The 21,153-nt window shown below is 43.6% G+C and overlaps 1 protein-coding gene and 1 pseudogene across 1 annotated transcript; both read right to left on the bottom strand.

Moving 5' to 3' along the window:
* Positions 1-11,242: 11,242 nt before the first annotated feature.
* Positions 11,243-13,636, bottom strand: LOC111950976 (mitochondrial ornithine transporter 1-like; annotated as a pseudogene).
* A 537-nt stretch (positions 13,637-14,173) lies between these two features.
* Positions 14,174-19,754, bottom strand: LOC111950019 (high mobility group protein B3-like). Its single transcript, XM_070434644.1, has 5 exons — positions 19,684-19,754; positions 19,225-19,365; positions 16,308-16,444; positions 15,149-15,323; positions 14,174-14,955 (listed from the first exon to the last, which is right to left on the bottom strand). The coding sequence occupies exons 2-5, from the start codon at positions 19,363-19,365 to the stop codon at positions 14,878-14,880; spliced, it is 531 nt and encodes a 176-aa protein (XP_070290745.1). The 5' UTR covers positions 19,684-19,754; the 3' UTR covers positions 14,174-14,877.
* Positions 19,755-21,153: the final 1,399 nt, after the last annotated feature.

Below are 21,153 nucleotides of genomic sequence, written 5' to 3'. Positions count from 1 at the left end.
TACACAAGGCCTATCTTGCTTGGTCAGCTACTCTGGCTGCCCGAGGCCCTAGGTTCTAGTAGATTCAAGCCTTGTTTACATTTGTATATGATCACATATATCAATCTATTATGCGTGGGAATACCTTGGAACAGATTTCCAAAATTAAAATCAGTTGTAGATGATTTACTTGTGTTTTTATGTCTAACACCAACAACAAAATCGGCCCGCCAGTTGGGGAACCCTGGTGTAGGCTAATACATTAGTTTCGCATCACAAGTGACCACAAACTTGAAAGATGAGATTCACCAAAATGTATTCCAATACAATATTTGCCCAATCTAGGACAGCTACAGTGACGAAGACCAGGTCAGCATACTCAATGTTCCCAGAGCCAGCAAGATTGGGAATAGCTCAAGTCCTCCCCTTGTTTCGCTGATCATCTGCACTGATGTTTGGATGCATAATAATGACCTGAGGAAAAAGCAGCATCTATAGTGATATTGGATGCTGAAGCGTCATTACCATAAATCAATGCGGGTAAAGTGAATGACTTGGACACAGTCAGCTGCTAGAATGTTGATTGATCGGACCATACCCTTGAACCCTTCTACAGACCCATAGGCCGATCAGCATGTAGGCTACAGATTGTATCTTTAGGCACCGTAGTCAATGATCACACCAAATACAATAACATGCTGCACACTTTCACCATCTGTGATTTATATATGTACTGCACTTCACATTGGGAGAGACCCAGTTTTTCTGGTGTCGCAGTGAAATGGTTTTTCAGAGAACAAACGAAATTCTGCAGGCACAGAGTGAGAAAAAGAAGATTCAAATTATCTTCCCGAGCAAAATCAATTCTGAGGTTGATGCGTTTCTGTCCCAGCCTGTTTCACTTCTCAAATTCAGACGTTAATAGGCTGCTGTGATAGATCATGACATCAACAGAATATTTAATGCACTGTGACTTTTGAGCGTCACAGACCAAGATTTCTATGTTGGATTGTTCTTATCACAAAATGGAAACAATGCTATCACTGTCGCTGGGAATGCAAATAAGTTCTGCAATATCTAGAGTAGCTACACGGGCAACATTAGAATGATTTCCAACCTCACAATAACTCACTGCAAATTGATCCAGCATACCCAGGCAGACAGACTGTATGTCATCTAGTGATGAACAGCTTCCTTTTTTACCTCTCGCATTTGCTGTGTTCACGTTTTGAAATACGTTTGCTGTGCCAACCTATTCACAAGAGCTGCGTGTTCAATAATATATATTTTTTAAATGTAACCTTTATTTAACTAATTGAAGTGTGAAATCTCACGTATTGTCACGGATCCCTCGGGAACTTTCATTGCGCACACCTGGCCCCTATTCCCACGGATTGTATTTGTATATATGTGCCCTTTGTTCACCATGGTAAGGTCGAGTATTGTTACTATGTCCGTTGGAGCGTGTGAGTACCTGTGCTGTGTGTTTTGGCTTTCATGCCATTGTGGATTGCGCAGATGATTACGGGTCTCGTCCCGTGTGATAATCATTGTGCGTGTGTGTTATTTATTCGAGGTACTCCTCGCTCTTTAGTTTTGGGTTTCTACCCTGTGTTTTTGTTACGTGTTTTGTTTGGTCTTCGTCCCCGTGCCTTTACACGGCACGCCATAATTTGGGTGAACTAAAAACCCATATTACGCATTGCTGCGTCTGTCTCCCGAATCATTCATACCAACATGACACGTATGCTACCAATAAAGCATGTCCTAAATTCTCACACGTGCTATCTATTAAGCTTGTCGCCAATGATATACTCTAACCCAAATTGAGAGGTGACATTACTCCGTGCCTCTCTTTCCACTCTTGATTGTGCACAGGTGAACGAAATGAACAGGACTCCCTAAAAGACGGAAGTGTGTTGACAGTGAGCGTTCCTCTCTCCCTGTATCCAACAGTGTGGACATACAGCTGTCCGGTGGCCACCTTCTCCTAGGACCCAGAGAGACCGCATTCACTCCTGTCTCTGAACACTCTTCGCTCCTAACACAAATAACAAACTAAAGTGTAGTACTCTTTTCCTCTCACCCTCGAAGTTATCATTTACGTATCAAAGCCACTTCTGTAATGATTATGCCGGGTATGAGCTAACAATGTGATGAAGATATAGAAGCAAAAGGGAATTAATATGGGGGAACTGTGATACCTACCTGACTCGGATACTTACACTGCCTTCTTCCTGAGGACGGACCTGAAAACTCCCTTCGCGGAGACTGGAACCTGTGGAGAGAAAGAGAATCAATGGAGAGCTATGGAGAAAAGCCCTAACTAAAAGTGGAGGAACTGACAACCGTGGGCGGACTCAACTACATGAATGTTGACTGGTGAAAATTCAGATTACTGTTGAAGTATGGGTTTTCCGCAAGTGGAATTGCTATTTTTGAAAAGAGACTTTTAAAGAGACATTTTCCAAAATGTTTCTCTAAAAAAACTATGGCTCATTGTGAAACTTGCCTGGTTGTTGTTCATCCTCTCCAAAATTGCACTGGGGCACAAAATAACCCCAGTTTTCCCATATCTGACATTTGGCGTAGTTGGCAGGATGCTCAATACGTCTTTGATGAACGAGCAAGGTGAACAAAATAATGCAGCCCCCCAAATAAGCACTCTGTTAATGCCATCGATGATGGGAGCGCCATGGGTTCCTACATTTAAAGAGTCATATAATGAAGATTCGTATGAAAAATGGCAAGGCCAAATTCAGTTTATGATCCGATCACAAATGCTGACTCCACAACAACAGCTGGAGTGTCTAATGCATGCATTGAAAAGGGATGCAAAAAGAGAATTACTTATCTTATCTTGCCCGCTGTTGTCAGTCCTAATGTGTCACTAATGTGTTAAGTTCCTCGTACACCAGGTTCACCAGTAGCACATTTTTGGGCGAAATGGCGGCTACAGCGGCTACACCCTTCGCCTGAAGGAGCTGGCAAAAAGAGTGGAGCAAAAGACAGGGGAATCTTTAGACACCCGGTTCGTCAAGAACTTCACCAACAACTTTGTCATAACCCTATATGTCATTTTCAGATGCCACCCAGGAGGGCCATAACTTGGAAGGAGGTGGCCAGGACATCCATGGGGAGGCTCAGTGTGCTGCGGTTGGATACCAGCCAGAGAAGGGCAACCCCCGTGCCCACTAACATGGAGCAATGGGAGGAGAAAGTATGAGCAGACACGGGATCTCAAGTACCACTGTTCAGTGAATCTTTCATTCAGAAGTGGATCCAAAACCAGAAATGGTATTACCGAGGACATCGACTGGTTGACTTTGAAGGCTGCTAATGGGCTGTCCATAAGTGGGGTACGCAGTCTTGAATTTTGAGGTAGGAGGGGTGAAGATACTCGAACGGGGAGTGATCCTGGTACAAGATGACTAAGAATGAATGCGCTAGGAATGAATGCGATAACCGCCTGCTGGCGAGAGCTCTTTGGAGCGACTCCCATTCAACATGTTCAGTTTTAGACCGTCATGAGACCAGAGACCTGGAAGGAGTGAGACAAAGCCTTCACCCTCTACAACAAAGTCCAAGTGGCAGAACGAGGGGAGGGAGTACGCCGCACTCTCCGCCACCGGCCGCAATCACTAGTCCTCAAGATGGTGGTATGGACTGAGGTATGTGGCCCCTCTGTGATACAACCATTTTGTGGCCTAGTGGAAGGGATGGAGGATGGCAGATCTCTCTGGCCTTGGTTCATATTGAAGGAAACCAATGCCTGGTGAGAGTACAGAATGTTAACCCATATCCTGTTGAGCTCCCTCAGCCCTTGGCTACCATCCATTCCATCAATCCAGAGGAGATCAGAGGGGAAAAGGACATCACCCTTAACCCAAAAGGGCCCCACACTATAGAGGTGGAAGTGACCAGTGCTACCCCAGAAGTAGCTGTGTTAGTAGACACGCTGCCAGCAGATGTCCTGGAAGGGAAGGACTTGACCCCAGCTCAAGCTGAACAACTCCCAGACCTGCAGAATGGGCCCAGGTGTTTTCATGTCACGAAGACGACTTTGGCCATACAGGCACTGCCCCACCCAGCAGAGCATGGTTCCAGCCCAACCCCCAGCACTCTACCAGGAACTGTGCAGCCTTTTGAAGCAGATGCTGGATGGAGGAGTGGTGTGTGAAAGCACTAGCCCTTGGGCTGCACCTATTGTCCTGGTCAAGAAGAAGAATGGTACATGGCGTTTCTGTGTTGACTACAGAAAGTGCAACGCAGTGACTTACAAAGTTGCCTACACCCTCCCCTGGATCGAGGAGTCCTTAACCACCCTTAAAAAAGCTGCCTGGTACTCCACTCTTGACATCACCAGTTGCTACTGGCAAGTGGAGGTGGAACCCGGAGACTGGGAAAAGACTGCTTTCACCACTGTTTGAATTTTGAGCAGATGCCGTTCGGGCTTGTGTAACATGCCAGCAGAGACTGATGAAAAGGTGTCTGGGGAACCAGGTAGGAGAATCATTGCTACCATTGCTACCTTTTCTACCTTTGACAATGTTATTGTCTCTTTCCCAGACTTCAAAACCCACCTGACCTACTTGGAAGAAGCGTTGGAGCGCCTCTGGAGCCATGGATTGAAACTACAACCCATTGAAGTGTCACCTGTTCCAGAGGCAGGTCACTTACCATGGGCACATTGTGGGTACCCAGGGTGTCACGCCGGACCCTGGTAAGGTCGAAGCAGTAAAGGAATGGGTTACCCCTACCACAGTGACTCAGGTAAAATTGTTTCTGGTCTTTGTGGGGTATTCTCAGTGATTTATCCCCAAGTTCTCCATGATTGCTTATCCTCTCAATAGGCTATTCAAGGACCAGGGGTCCAGCACACAAAAAAACAGGGTCCCAGTACAGTGGTCACTAGAGTGTCAGTCTGCTTTTGATACCTTGAAAGTAACCTTTTGCAACACCCTGTTATGGCATATGCTGACTTTTCTCTCCCTTTCCGGCTCTATGTAGATGCAAGCTTCCGGGGGGCTGGGGGTTGTCTTGTCTAAAGYGCAGGATGGACTGGAATGGGTATTCACGTACGGCAGCCGAAGCCTGATCCCAACTGAGTGAAATTAGCAAAACTACAGCTCCTTCAAGTTGGAACTGCTGGGACTGAAATGGGCGGTGACAGAGATGTTTAAACCTTACCTGTGGGGCTCCAATTTCACTGTGTACACTGACAATAACCCGCTTGTCCATCTGCATACAGCCAACCTCGGGGCAGTCAAGCAGTGCTGGGCCACACAGTTGGCAAAACTAATAGTTCAACATCAAGTACTGTCCAGGAGCCCACAACATCAACGCCGATGTCCTCTCTAGGCTTCTAGAGCAAGGAGGAGGTGAAATGACACCCCAGACCCAGTTCATTAGAGGGACTTCAGTAGAAGGACTTCTAGAGCAAGGAGGAGGCGAGTGAGACACCCCCGGCCCAGTTTGTTGGAGGGACTTCAGTAGAGGGGGACCCCCCAAACACATGACCTTGGAGTGTTTGGCAACAGGCCGACAAGAATAATGGGATCACTGTTAGACCAGGGCAAGCCCTTGGACAGCCCAGCACGGCAAGCACCGCCCCAGCCAACCAAAATTTTACTGCAGGAGTAGAACCTGCTCAAAAGAGAGGAACCTGATCAAAAAACAAGAGGGGGTGACAGTCAGACAGATGCAAGAAGAACGGACGGGGGAGAATCACATCCAGATTGTTGTCCCTGAGGGGAAATGGCAAGAGGTATGGAAACACTTCCACAAACCACTACAACACATGGGGGCAGAGAAGACCCTATCTGCCCTACAGCAGAGGTTTCTTCTGGCCAAAAATTAGAGCAGATATTTAATGTAGACTGCTCAATGTCAAAAATGTGTGGTGAGTAAACCTGTGCCCTTTACCCATGCACCAATGCTTCCAGTGTCAACTAGTGCCCCAATGGAAATGGTGGCCATTGATTACGTCTCCCTGAGTCGCCCAGCCAATGCATGTCTCCACTTACTCGTGATGGTTGACGTGTTTTCCAGGTACGCATGGGCGGTGCCCACAAAGGACCAGACGACCCACACCACAGCTCGAGTACTATGGAAACACTTCTTCCAAATCGTTGGTTGCCCCAAGCATCTTCACAGTGACCGAGGGGCAACTTTCGAGTTTGCATTGGTCAAACAGCTGTGTGCATTGTACGGTTGTACCAAAACCAGAACCAGCCCATGCTGGCCACAAGGTAAGGGGGCTTGTGAAAGAATTAACCAGACACCGTTGACTCTGTTAAACACATGGAGTGTAGAAGGGCGGGCCCATTGGGAAGAACAGCTACCAGCTATTCGTCAAGCCAACAACAATACAGTCCACAAGTAGACCGGGTACACCCCACACTTCCTAATATTTGGTAGACATGCACGATTGCCTATTGAATGTACTCTTGGAGTCCAATTTTCCCAGACAGGTGGATCCACGGACCAGTGGCTGCAGCGTCATCAAGAGGTCCTCCTGGAGACCTATGAGAAGGTGGGGAAGGCGACCCGACAACGGCAGGTGTACGACCAACAACGTAGAGACGACAGGCCACTGGCACCACCCTTACTGCCCCGGTGAGCATTTACACAAAAGGCCTATTTTTGAAGAGAGACTTTTAAAAGTCATTTTCATGCATTTTTCTAAGTCTTGTTCATTGAGAAACTTGCCCGAAATTGCGCTGGGGCACAAAAGAACCCATATCTGACATATACAGTACRGTATGGAGGAACAAAGGAGTAGGAGAGAGCCCATTAGTTGACGTGGTCGTATTCTATGGCCTGGATTAAAGATGTCCTTTTAATGCAGTAAGTAGAAAAGGCCTTGGGCATAAACCACATCTGTGGTTTATAGAGCAAAACAAAAGTCTGTGTCCCGTCGTTATGAAGTTGATTGTCAAGTACTAATTAACAATTTTACTGTAAGACCGGGAATGATTACAGGGATGGCATCCACCTTGTCTTTGTTATTGTTTATACATGGCATTGTTACAGCCATAAAAGGCCTGTATAGAAATTAAGCATCCCAATGTTCACAAATACTTTGTCAGCTTTCAGTAATACCCTAATTATTGAGTAACACACACCCACTAACTAATATCACTCCTTCTCCCTCTTCATGTGGTCAAACGACTGACCTTGACATGAACAAAGGAAGTCTTCCCTCTTCATAAGGGAAATCTCCACGAAGCTTATGGGCACTATTCCTGTCCCCCTGTCTGTTTGAGGACCTTCTCCCTGCAACATRGAGAATGTACATGACATCCTGCTTATGCAATACACTCCACAATTCATCAGTTTCTCCAGGACTGTAGCAGACCGGCGGTGTTGTGCAGACTGAAGCATGGCTCTGACCTTTTGGCTATAGCCTAGATGGCCGGACACTCTGAGGAAAGCCACCTAACTACTGGTGTGCATGGCCAAAGRGCTCTATTTTCACRTCATCTGACCATACCACCACCTGGAGGTGGCACTTGGATTGGAACCAGTGCTATGGTCATATGGCATGAAAATAGAGCTCTTTTCCACGCACACCAGTGGTGGGTTTGGTGTTTAAAAACTGAAGCAGATGCMGAAAAGTACCTCATACCTTCTGTAAAATATAGTGGTGGATCTTTGATGTTATGGGGCTATTTTGCTTCCAYTGGTCCTGGWGCCCTTGTTAAGGTCAAYGGCATCATGAACTTTACCCAGTACCAGGATATTTGAGACAAAAACCKGGTTGCCTCTGCCAAGAGGCTGACACTTGGCCGAAKGTGGATCTTCCAGCAGGACAATAACMCCAAGCGATAATCAAAATCCACAAAGAAATGGKTAATTGAGCACAAAATTGGAATTTTGCAATGGCCATCTCAGTCTCTGGACTTGAACCCCATTGAAACCCTGKGGTTTGAATTGAAGAGGGCAGTCCGTAAGAGCAGATATCAGATATCAATCCAAGATCCCTCCCAACGTGTTCTCCCAATCTCATAGAAACATTTTTTTTAAAGGTTCAGTGTCATTATCCTCACAAGGGGAGGGTGCTAAAGTACTGAAAACAGGGGTGCTAATAATTTTGACTCATACYTTTTTTWAAATATTTTGTGTTACTTGTTAAACTAAATCTCTTTCTCTGGGCAATTGTATTAGCATAAAACAATGTCATTTTCCAATTTCTTTGAGCCTACAATATAGCTCAGTATTTGTATTCATTATTTTAATATTTTTTGCTCATCTTTATTAAGGGTGCCAATAATTATGGACCTTCCTGTATATCATATTTTATTGTGGGCCTCAGTCTCATCTTCTCAATTACCACTGCAATTTCTCTAAATCTTCCAATGTCCTCTGGCTGACATTGTCATTGGATATTGATGTGATACTACACCTGCCCTGGTTATACAACATAAACATTCTGTGTAAACCTCCAGGTGGCTCTCCTTTACTTTCAGCATCAAGACATTACTCTTTAACGTGGACGAAACTATACACTAGTTCCTGTTAGTGTATTGTACAGTACGATGCAGGTATATGATGGTACATAGCAGCAAAGCCAGGCTTCTTTTCTACAAAGAGGCAGATAAATCAAATGTCTTGAGCAGCCTCTGTAAAACCCTTTCTTACATGTAAACATTCAATAGGTGACTGGGTGTATTAGCTGTCTATCAGTGATGGTATGTAATGTACAGTGCTTTTGCCAAATGGTCAAAGTCTCATAGACAGTACCAATGACTGATGAAGGTCTGGACTCTGAAAGGAGACATCAGGGTAAAAACATTATATGCATCATCAAAACCCCACCACATGTCGATATTTTATAATAATAATAATCATAATMATAATAATAATAGTATACTTCATCAACTCTCTACCCAGATGAGAAAACAGGGCAGATAATACTGCAGTATGACACCAACATCTCCTTTTCATTGAATTGATTTTCTTTGATGCCGTGGTCATAAATGGGAGCTTTCTCGGGCGGGGGGGGGGCTATAGCAGTGAACGCTGTGCAAAGATGGGCTAATGCGTCCCCTTTGGAGAGAGAGAGAGATGAGCCACACAGAGAGTGCGAGAACAAGAAAGAGAGAAAGAGCGAGAGAGAGAAAGAAAGAGCTCCCTCTGGTGGAACCGTTGTGCTCTAAGTCTACATTAACAACMTTACGCACTGGACAAAAATATAAACGTAACATGTGAAGTGTTGGTCCCATGTTTCATGAGCTGGAATTTTCCACATGCACTAAATGCTTTTTTCTCTGAAATGTTGTGCACAAATTTGTTTACATCCTTGTTAGTGAACATGTTAGCCTTTGTCAAGATAATCCATCCACCTGGCATGTGTGGCATATCAAGAAGCTGATTAAACAGCATGATCATTACACAGGTGCACCTTGTGCTCGGGAACAATAAAAAGCCACTCTAAAATGTTCTGTTTTGTCACACAACACAATGCCACAGATGTCTCAAGTTTTGAGGGAGTTTGCAAGTGTCATGATGACGGCAGGAATGTCCACCAGAGCTGTTGCCAGAGAATTCAATGTTAATTTCTCTACCATGAGCCACCTCCAACTTAATTTTAGAGAATTTTGYAGTACGTCCAACTGGCCTCACACCCGCAGCCCACGTGTAACCACGCCAGCCCAGGACCTCTCCACATCCGGCTTCTTCACCTGCGGGATCATCTTTTGTGGTGAAAAAAATTGTGATTGGCTGGGCCTGCTCCCCTGCCCAGTCGTGAAATCCATAGATTAGGGCCTTATTTATTTATTTCAATTGACTGATTTCCTTATATGAACTGTTGCGTTTATATTTTTGTTTAGTATACATTCACATGCTCAACAAAACTGTGTTTATTGAGTGAAACAAACATGCTTTCTTACTACAGTGTAAGACTATTGCATTTGATCTATCCCAAAGTTGAAACTTGGTGGACAGTTGATGTGAACCCACTGCATTTTGAATGCGCTGAGGTAAATGATGACATGTCCAAAGGGGTGTCGTACGAAGCAAGCTATATCTACTCAGGGTTTTCTAAAGCTAACCAACTTCAGATAGCTTCACATTCCAGCTCAGGCATCATCCGTAGGCCTACTGCGACAGTGAATATTGCTCGTCCGCCAGCCTCTTAACTTTAGCAGGCTTGTAACTGCATGTGCATGTCGCACATGGCTAGTCAAACGCCAAAGCCTTTATTGAGACAATGCTGAAAAATCTATCTAGCCGCTTTTTCGTTTGTGTCGAAAATGAAAGTTGGTGTGAAATAGGCTTTTAGAAGTGCCCTCTTTATTTTAATACTTATTGTTAAYGCCGTCTTTGGTGTGCTTATCAATGCACAAGCACCTTCCTATCAATATTTGTTTTATTAAGTCATACAGAAGTTTAAAATGCATTCTGACATCACCAAATGTGTACGTTATGTTTTTTTACACAAAACAAACATTTGATTAATATTCAAAAGGCACTCGCACATCTGAGCGTATATTAATAAGCTTATTAAAGATCAGTGATACTATTAAGAGCAGTGTGCGGTTTCCTTTTTCAAACATTTGTTTAATAAAATATTTAATCAGTCATCTTCCTCAAATGAAGGGGATGGGAATCTGATTTCTTTGTTCCTCAACTCGCGGCTTCATTCAAGGTAAGTGGAGTGAGCCGTGAGTTAGCCTGCCCCAGAGGCTAACTCAGGTTAGCCTGAGTTAGGTTTCGTTGCCATAGAAATGTACCTGGCTAAAAGGTGAGCCACTTTCGTATGACCGGTTATCCCGAGACGAACTCAGAGTTGACCAAAGTTACCTCGCTAACTCCTCAAACCTGCTTCGTAGGATACACCGCTTTCACACTGACAGCAAAAACAATATCAGACAACCAGTTCGTCTGCTGACCTGGGAGAAGAAAAAAAGCTAGGAAAGGTTTGAAGAATTTGAACAGTCAGCTTGAAAACAAATTCAATACAGTGTTCCCATGACCTAACATCTCTTTACTTAAAGTTTGGATTGGATTCAGATGTTCAAAAGAACACATTGTTGTCCATTTCATACATACAGTAGCTTCTCCGTCATGATAAAGGCATAGTACTTGACTTGACTGTAATATTCACTAAGTACACCAAACATTAGGAACACCTTCCTAATACTGAGTTGCACCCCCCGTTCCACTGGATCGGAAGCAGTGGAATGGTGTCAATAAAAATCTAACACATGGTTTCCAGGTGTTTGATGCCATCCCATTATTATGCGCCGTTCTCCCCTCAACAGCCTCCACTGCTCAGAACAGCCTCAATTCGTTGGGGCATGGACTCCGGTGTTGAAAGCGTCAACATGGGCCAGGATGGGCCAARGTGGGCCAGGATGCTGGCCCATGTTGACGCCAACGCTTCCCAATTCCACAGTTGCCAAGTTGGCTGGATGTCCTTTGGGTGGTGGACCATTCCTGGTACACATGGGAAAGTGTTGAGTGTGAAAAACCCAGCAGCGTTGCAGGTCYTKACACAAACCATTGCTTCTGGCACCTTCTACCATACCCCGTTCAAAGGCGCTTACATTTTTTGTCTTGCCCATTCAGCCTCTGAATGGAACACATACACAATCCACGTCTCAATTGTCTCAAGGCTTAAAAATCCTTCCTTAACCTGTCTCCTCCCCTTTAACAAGTGACACCAATAAGGGATCATAGCTCTCACCTGGATTCACCTGGTCAGTGTGTGTCATGGAAAGAGCAGGTGTTCTTGAATGTTTTGTTCACTCAGTGTATATCTCATGTATGAAAAATAACAAACATACCTAATCCTAATCTTCTGTGAGCTAGTGAGTTCATTCATTTCTGTTATCTGGAAAAGAAAGCTGCCAACATGAGTAAATAAGCAAATGATAGGGCAAATAACGCAATCAGAAGTTTATTGATGAACACATTTGAGATTGACAGAACGCCACGCAGTTCAGAAGACTCTGGGGAATAGAATCAGATGATGAAAAATAACGTGGTATGTTCTCACCTTCTGTCCTCATGATACAGAGCAGTGGTCTGATAAACCCAGCCTGCTTGCCTGACATAGATAGAACCTGGATTCTGGATTTGACTGAATCAATGGGGTACACTGCCAACCAAAAGGCGGCCCCACCAACTCATCCACTGATTAACAGCGGGACAGCATCTATCAAACAACAACAAATACGAAAATCAGTTGCGTGAAGCTATATACCATAGACATCTATCGAATCTGGAGTTTGCTGAATAGCTAAATGAGAAGTTGAATCGCTTCAGTGGAGTCATAAGGAATGGACTCACCTTTGGACTGGCCAGGCTTTGTAAAGAGGGTTCTGCAGATCTCATAGCCCCCAAAGAAGAGGAAGTATCCAGGCACCTCTCTGAGCCAGGTGCTGGTCATTCCMTGGAAGAGGCCTTGAGGACCCTCKGTCTTCAATATGTCCCTCAACACTGACCAGGTGGAACTGCGAGGAGAGCACCAGAACACAGCCAAACACAACATCTATTATCACATCACACACAACGTCTTACTTGTGCATTGTACCTTGTGCATAATGTATTTTCGAGTMGAACCCCAAGGTAATATGGTTTCCTGAGACATATTTAATTCACCAACTTACGTGTTTTTGGAAGATAAGCAAAAAGAGATGACCTGCCACCCACGTGTGTACTATTTGTGTTGAACCACAATGACAACATGATCCCGTTGTACTGTCCACAGAACAGTTGCGATGCTTACATGTGTGACGCAAGGGAGGTCTTTCCCACCATCCTCATCTCATGCACGGCCAGCATGCGACACTTCACCAGCTCTGTGGGACACAAACCCAGCGAGGAGAAGACAGACGCCAGGGACCCGGACAGGGCATTCTGCAGGTCACTGTGACAAAGACGTTATAGACAATGAGCGAGAGATTACAGGAGAGCAAAGAGAAACAGCAGCAAAACACAATAACAGATGAAGAGACCGCTTTGCATTTTTTAAGCTCTCAGCCAGACACATAGTGAAGGGGAGAGGGATGAGAATGTTAAGCCAGAGATCCTCTGTTGCCAACCTGAGGTGAGACCCTTTTTCCAGCCCAAAGACTCTCCTGGTGAGCTGCTGGCAGGTCCCGTAGCAGGCGAAGAGTACAGTGTTCTCTGCCACGTTGGCCAGAAGAGCAGGCACACTTCCCTGGTAGAGCCCCCGAAGCCCGTCGTGGCAGTATGTCTTCAGGGAACAGTCCAAGAAGCCACAGTACAGGCTGRGGAACGTCTGCATCTTCACCTTGACCGTGTCGAAGGGCTGACCGCTCAGCACACACACGCAACACCCCCTATGTGAGAGGAGAGATTTCCAGAGTCACCATGAAGGACCTCTTCTTGCACTCTTTTATGTTCATGGTTAGAAAGTTAACATTTTCTGAATGACAGCCATCCTGTTCAGCTTTATCCGTCACTAGATGTTTCCACTGAACAACAAAACAACCTTGTGTTGTACGTGGGTCAGTCAAGAGTCATCAAGGCTTAAACCTATGGAAAAGTTTGTGATGCTAGGTAATTGAAGAAATTAAAGATACATTTTTTTTTCAAAGTTTTACTTGCCTGCTGCCCCAGCAGTGAGGTTTATGATTGCGTCGGTCATGGGATGTAATGTACATTCCTCCTCCACGCCCATTGTGTCCGGAGTCTCAGCGATGCACTCTCACTGACGTTGATGGATATGATGAAACATTTTGACTTATCAGGCAAACTTTTTGTTGGATAATAAATAACCTACAAAAGAGGAACGTGTTTAACTACACTGTGCAGCGTATTTGGTGTAGTGCATGTGGGGAAAGGTGGGTTGCAAATTATAGTCTCRAAACTCAATGGGAGGAGCTATTAAAAGAATGTATTATTAACATTGAAGATTAAATCCAGGATTCAATCAATTGCGGATAGTGGCTTTCCAGGGAGCACTTTCAGGGCCCAAAGCATACAATTTCTTAAAGATAAGAATACTTCTGAACAGCTAAATTCTTAAATTCTCAGAATTTTTACATTTTCCTATTAAGTGTAATAATTGGTTTCAACATTGCTACTAAAAGATGCATGCCTGTCACAAAATACCACAATGTTGCATAAAGTTGAATACATTTACCGCTAAAGGCCACAAAAATGCAATCGGTCATTTCCATAGAGGGAATAAATCAATTTGGATCCACACAGAATGTAAAAACGTAATTATTTATTTTTTAGATCAGAGGCATAGAAAACAAACTGTGCAGGTGCAAAGAAACTCCCACCTTGTCCAACAGATGTATTGTCACCATTGGTCAAGAGATGGAGGAATGTTAAAATCTAAAATGTCATTCCACGTATCCAAATTAACAACAAAACAGAACCCATTTCATCATCATTCCTTTCAGCCATAACACAGTGGAATGGATCTGTCCTGCCTCAAACACACAGGTGGTTGGCATAATAGGCCATGGCAATGTTACCTGAATACCTGATTGTCAGACTGGACATCTGCCTCAAGTCTATGGATTTTGTGTCTAGAAACACATACAATTCCCTCAAAACGCAAACTTACAATTCCATGAAATGTGGATCCCTGTCAAATAGAAAAATAAAATCTAAATCTATTTCAATAACCACATAGTAGCATACACATCACCATACAAGTATTGTATAGGGTAATAACCCTTATGCCATCACTGTGAATAGGTTTGTTCAACTGAAAAAAGCAAAGGGATCAGGAAAAACACTGCAGAGCAAAGTGTTAATGACTCAAAATGACAGCCAGAAAGAAACTACAGCGAGAAACCAGTTTCAAAACCAATTTGATGTTTTCTTCTGGGACAGGTGAACCCTTACAGATATGTGTGCTCACATCTACATTGCCAGTGTCTTAAACCACAATACCCTTTTCTATTAGTCATCCTCATCGTCGTCTTCGTCGTCTCCTGCCCCGCCCAGTTCCCATTTTCCTCCGTTGTAATCTGCCACATCCTAGAAACAGTAAGCAAAGGTGTCTTAAATAAAAGTCACATTTTCAATCCCTTGGAAGAAATCACAGGTTCTCATATTTAGCCAGTGATTCCTTGCATATAGGGTCTGACACCACAGTCAGACCACTTAGTGGTAAAAATACCCTTCAATTAAATTTCCTTTGAGACAAATAAAGATTCCCAAATGGCATTACCTTTTGGTATTTTTCCTTGAGTTTGTTGGCTTTGGCAATATATGGCTGCTTATTGGAGTCTGTCAAATTGTTCCACATCTCTCTAAGCTTCTTGGCCACATCCCCAACGCCAAAGCTTGGGTGTTGGGCTTTGATCTTGGGGTGCTGCTCAGCACAGAAATTAAAGAACCCTGATCTGTATAAGAGAAGGAGTACAGTCATTAATGCTGGTTGCAGGACTTCAAAAATGTATCATACTTTGTTTTGAATTGTCCAGGGCCGGTCCTGGGCATAAGTGGTCGCTTAAGGCCCCAACCCAAATTCACAATTCTGCTGAGAGTTAGTAGAATACACAAGGTGCAATTTTGAAATTTGGTAGCGCATCAGCAGTATCTCATGTAATGGCAGTCACTGACAATCACTCAAGTAGTTCATGTCAGCTAAAAATGGGTTTGTATTAGTAAGTTAGTCTAGCCAGCTATCTACACCTTGTAGTAATTACTGACCAGGCAAACAGGGCATGTGTCCAGGGGCCCTGACYTCCAGGGGGCCCCCATTGATTTCGTTAGGTACTCTCACTCAGATATCATATGAACATGGCAAAAGGCAAAATGTGTAGAATTACAGGAATTTTGCTTTAAAACTTCTCTCCACCCCATGGCAAAATTGGTAGAAATGCATGAAAATATTATGAAGGGAAAAAAAATACCATTGGGGGGCACAGGCCCACCCACTTGGGAGCCAGGCCAAGCCAATCAGAATGAGTTGTTCCCCACAAAGCGAAATAGCTTTGTACGTATGGAACATTTCTGGTATCTTTTATTTCAGCTCATGAAACATGGGACCAACACTTAACATTTACATCTTTGTTCAGTGTAGTTTTAAAAACAGCCAAATTCTCTCCAATCCCTGCAATTCTACACATTTTGCCGTGAACTTTACTTTAAAACTGAAATTCCTCTCCACTGTCAAGAGGGGGACCACAAATGTTTACCCCGCGAGTTGGGGGGCCCCCAAACCAAATCTCTCGCTTAGGGCCCGCAAAACATACGGCCGACTCTGGAATTGTCTATAATAAATCAGCATAAACCAATATACACTGAGAATACCAAGCATTAGGAACACCTTCCTAATATTGAGTTGCGCATAGATGATTACAGTATTTTAGGAATAGACCTACGGAGGTCTCTCTGGAACACTAGGATCCTTCTTGACCCTCTTCACAGGAGGACCATAGCTCATCATTTCCAAATCATAGCGAGCTGTGTCCTGCTTCGCCTGGTCCCCAAACTTTGACTTCTCCTTTGGAGACATGGTCTGCAAAAAAAAATAATAATAATAAGTGTGCCAAATAAAATGTTAAGATAGTGTATTTCATTGAAAACATTTATCATGACACCTGAAAAGGTTTACTCAACTCTCCATGCTGCTCCTAAAATCAAAGTAGGAAACTATGTGCCAGTTTATTCAAGAAAAGACATTGTAATCTCATCCACCACCAAAACACACATCCATGACTAATTTGAATAAATGATTTGTAGTGCGTGTTGGTGATGCAACTCATATAGGTGTAACAGGCTTAGGACCACGTCAACAGATAATAGCATCCTAAAAAATATATATGAGACTGGAAATAAGGTGTCTGGTTCGTGGACAGCGTCGCTCAGAATTGATTGAACATATAAAAATACATCCGTTTGTTGGTATCAAAAATTATAATTTCATACAAAAATAACCACTCACATATACACTACATGGCCAAACGTATGTGGACACCTGCTCGTCAAACATCTCCTTCCAAAATCACGGGCATTTATATGGAGTTGGTCCGCTCTTTGCTGCTATAACAGCCTCCAGTCTTCTGGGAAGGCTTTCCACTAGACGTTGGAACATTGCTGCAGGGACTTGCTTCCACTCAGCCACAAGAGCATTAAATGAGGTTAAGCACTGATGTTGGGCGATTAGGCCTGGCTTGCAGTCGAYATTCCAATTCATCCCAAAGGTGATCGATGGGGTTGAGATCAGGGTTCTGCCGGCTAGTCAAGTTATTTCACACCGATCTCGACAAACCATTTCTGTATAGATCTCACTTTGTGYACGGGGGCATTGTCATGCTGAAATAGGAGAGGGCCTTCTCCAAACTGTTGCAAGTACAGAATCGTCTAAAATGTAATTGTATGCTGTAGTGTTAAGATTTCCCTTCACTGGAACTACGGGGCCTAGGCCGAAACATGAAAAACAGCCCCATACCATTATTCCGCCTCCACCAAACTTTACAGTTGACACTGCATTTGGGCAGGTAGTGTTCTCCTGGCATCCGCCAAACCCAGATTCATCGGTCGGACTGACTTGTTGGAAAGGTTTCATCCTATGACGGTGCCACGTTGAAAGTCACTGAGCTCTTCAGTAAGGCAATTCTACTGCCGATGTTTGTCTATGGAGATTGCATGGCTGTGTGCTCAATTTCATACACCTGTCAGCAACGGGTGTGGCTTAAATAGCTGAATCCACTAATTTGAAGGGGTGTCCACATACTTGTAGTGTACATCATCCATCACAAACATGTGGAATTACATTGATCACACTCACTCATTACCCAGTACAAGACCACACACAGGCCTAGCCACAGCTTAAAACTATTAATTTAACTAGAATACATAACTAGAAACACAGTGCAATGCATTCACTAAACCTCCCTGAGTAACAATGAGCAGCAGTCCTCCACTTCAAAAGAACCACCACCATGAGGCTACTAACCTTACAAATGGTGAAAAATAAAATGTTTCTAAATAACCCAAAATAATGATTACACACACACAGAGCCATAGAGAAATTAAATAAGTGACAGATACAAACTACATTTCAAAACCAAAAAGCCTGTGAAATCCTCCTTTTTCCCCTCTAGCTAAGCAGCATGACTTGCCCCACAACACAAACTTTACAAAACGATCAAATATACTGAACAGAAATATAAAACGCAACATACAACAATTTCAATGATTTTACTGAGTTAGTTCATGTAAGGAAATCAGTCAATTGAAATAAATAAATTAGGCCCTAATCTATGGATTTCACATGGGTGGGCATAGGCCAACCCACTTGGGCGCCAGGCCCAGTCAATCAGAATGAGTTTTTCCCCACAAAAGGGCTTTATTAGACAGAAATACTCCTCAGTTTCATCAGCTGTCCAGGTGGCTGGTCTCAAGACGATCCCGCAGGTGAAGAAACCAGATGTGGAGGTCTTGGGCTGGCTTGGTTACACATGGTCTGCAGTTGTGAGGCCGGTTGGACCTACTGCCAAATTCTCTAAAACGATGTTGGAGGCAGCTTATGGTAGAGAAATTAATATTCAATTTTCTGGCAACAGCTCTGGTGGACATTCCTGCAGTCAACATGCCAACCGCATGCTCCCTCAAAACATCTGTGGCAYTGTGTTGTGACAAAACTGCACATTTTAGAGTGGCCTTATTATCCCCAACACAAGGTGCACCTGTCCAATGATCATGCTGTTTAATCAGCTTAYTGATATGGTTCAACTGTCAGGTTGATGGATTATCTTGGCAGTACGTAGGAGAAATGCTCACTGACAGGGATATAAACAAATTTGTACACAACGTTTGAGAGAAAAAAGCTTTTTGTGCRTATGGAAAATGTCTGGTATCTTTTATTTCAGCTCATGAAACATGGGACCAACACTTTACATGTTGCGTTTATATTTTTGTTCAGTATAGTAAAACCACTAACTAACCGTTAGTAGTAGTAATGATAAAGTGCATAGGTTTATACAGTTGAAGTCGGAAGTTTACATACACGTAGGTTGGAGTCAATTAAAACACTCCACAAATGCCTAAATTGCCAAAACTATGGTATGTAACCGACTTGCATGACACAAGTAACTTTTCCAACAATTGTTTACAGACAGATTATTTCACTGTATCACAATTTCAGTGGGTCAGAAGTTTACATACACTAAATTGACTGTGCCTATAAATAGCTTGGAAAATTCAGAAAATGTAATGGCTTTAGAAGCTTCTGATAGGATAATTGACATCATTTGAGTCAATTGGAGATGTACCTGGATGCATTTCAAGGCCTACCTTCAAACTCTGTGCCTCTTTGCTTGACATCGTGGGAAAATCAAAAGAAAKCAGCAAAGACCTCATTTTTTGTTGTCCACATCCACAAGTCTGGTTCATCTTTGGGAGCAATTTCCAAACGCCTGAAGGTACCACGTTCATCTGTACAAACAATAGTAAGCAAGTATAAACACCATGGGACCACGCGGTCGTCATACCGCTCAGGAAGGAGACGCGTTCTGTCTCCTAGAGAAGACCATACTTTGGTGCGAAAAGTGCAAATCAATCCCAGAACAACAGCAAAGGACCTTGTAAAGATTCTGGAGGAAACCGGTACAAAAGTATCTATATCCACAGTAAAACGAGTTCTATATTGACATTACCTGAAAAGAATGAGAAACATTATCCAAACATGCATTTCTTACAGGCTGCCAATATATTACAAACAATTGCTTTCAATAGGACCTGTGGTCTGCCTACCTGCGTTGCTTGTTTGAGATCAGTCACACGATCCCACGTCGGTTCGCTTATAGCGGAGTACACAGCCTCGCGCTAGCTCACTGCGAGACCGGTCTGATTGGATAGTCGATTTGAAATAACCTCCTCTAGTATGGATTGGTTTACTTAATATCAACTTGGAGAGCACATACAGCAGGCTATTTAAACTGTATATAGCTGACATTCCAACTTCAATTGGACCAACACGCAAAGCGTCATGCCAAAACCATGCGTTTGTTACAACAATGTGCAACATATTTTCTTCGGTAATCGAATACTGGGTATATTAACGTCATGTGCAAAAATGTAGCCTGTCGACATTTTGTTGGTGGTAAATTTAATACGCAATATGACGTTTATTTAATTAGCCTAATTGAAAACTACCACACACTATATCATGAAGGGAAAAGTAGGAAGAGAAAATTATGAGACTGGAACATTCTGTTGGTGACTTGTTTTGAATAGCAGGCTAAYGATTGGTTTGCAATGGTTACAGTTAGCCACTGTCACTGATTCCTTCCAAACCACTCTTTGTTGAATGTGCGATTTCCAAATTGTTGTGTAATGTTTATGGCCAATGAGCACCGATATGTTTTATCTATATACACTAGGTGCACCATGCTTATCTCTCACAGGGTGCAGCCATCTTGCCTAGACTCTTGTGTGTTCCACAGTGAACGRGCTATGCAGTAACTAGCTTAACAAGAACGGCCCAGTGCGGGACTAAGCACACTTCTCACATCCTGCCAACATCTCCACAAATAGTAGAATAAACTATAACGTGGCTTGAGTTACAGCCTACCCACACGTACAGTATAAGCAAAGATTGAGCTCACGTGTGTGAGAGTTTGTGTGCACTGCCCCTCCTCCCACAATCAGGCAGTTCACACCTCGTTTACATATTCCCTTCCCTGCAAGATGGCGCCGACAGACATGGCAGCTCTGCGTCTAGCTCCTAAGCAACTTTGCAGTATTTTGCTTTTTTACTGTTTTATTTCTTACATTATTAGTCCAGAAAGTTTATTATTACATACAGCCGGAAATAACTTTTGGATATCAGAGCGGCGCTAACTCACCAGCATTACGACTTTCCCGAATTTACGAATTTAAGTTCCTACCCCCCAGGGTAATTGAACTTATCCCAAAGGCTGCTCCAAGACGCCACTGGCGGAGAAGAGGTATTTGGAGTGGACTTCTAGTCCGACTCAGGAGGCGTGCTCACCATCCACCGCGTCCGAGTATATTACTTGCTAATGTTCAGTCTCTGGACAATAAAGTAGATGAGCTCAGGGCAAGGATCTCCTTCCAGAGAGACATCAGGGACTGTAACATACTCTGTTCCACGGAATCATGGCTCTCCCCGGATATACTGTCCCTGTCCATACAGCCAGCTGGGTTCTCAGTATATCGTGCAGCCGGGAATATAGAACTCTCTGGGAAGAAGAAAAGAGG

The sequence above is a fragment of the Salvelinus sp. IW2-2015 genome, linkage group LG23 (assembly GCF_002910315.2).
Source record: "Salvelinus sp. IW2-2015 linkage group LG23, ASM291031v2, whole genome shotgun sequence".
Taxonomy (NCBI): Eukaryota; Metazoa; Chordata; class Actinopteri; order Salmoniformes; family Salmonidae; genus Salvelinus; species Salvelinus sp. IW2-2015.
This window is presented reverse-complemented; position numbering and strand designations above follow the sequence as displayed.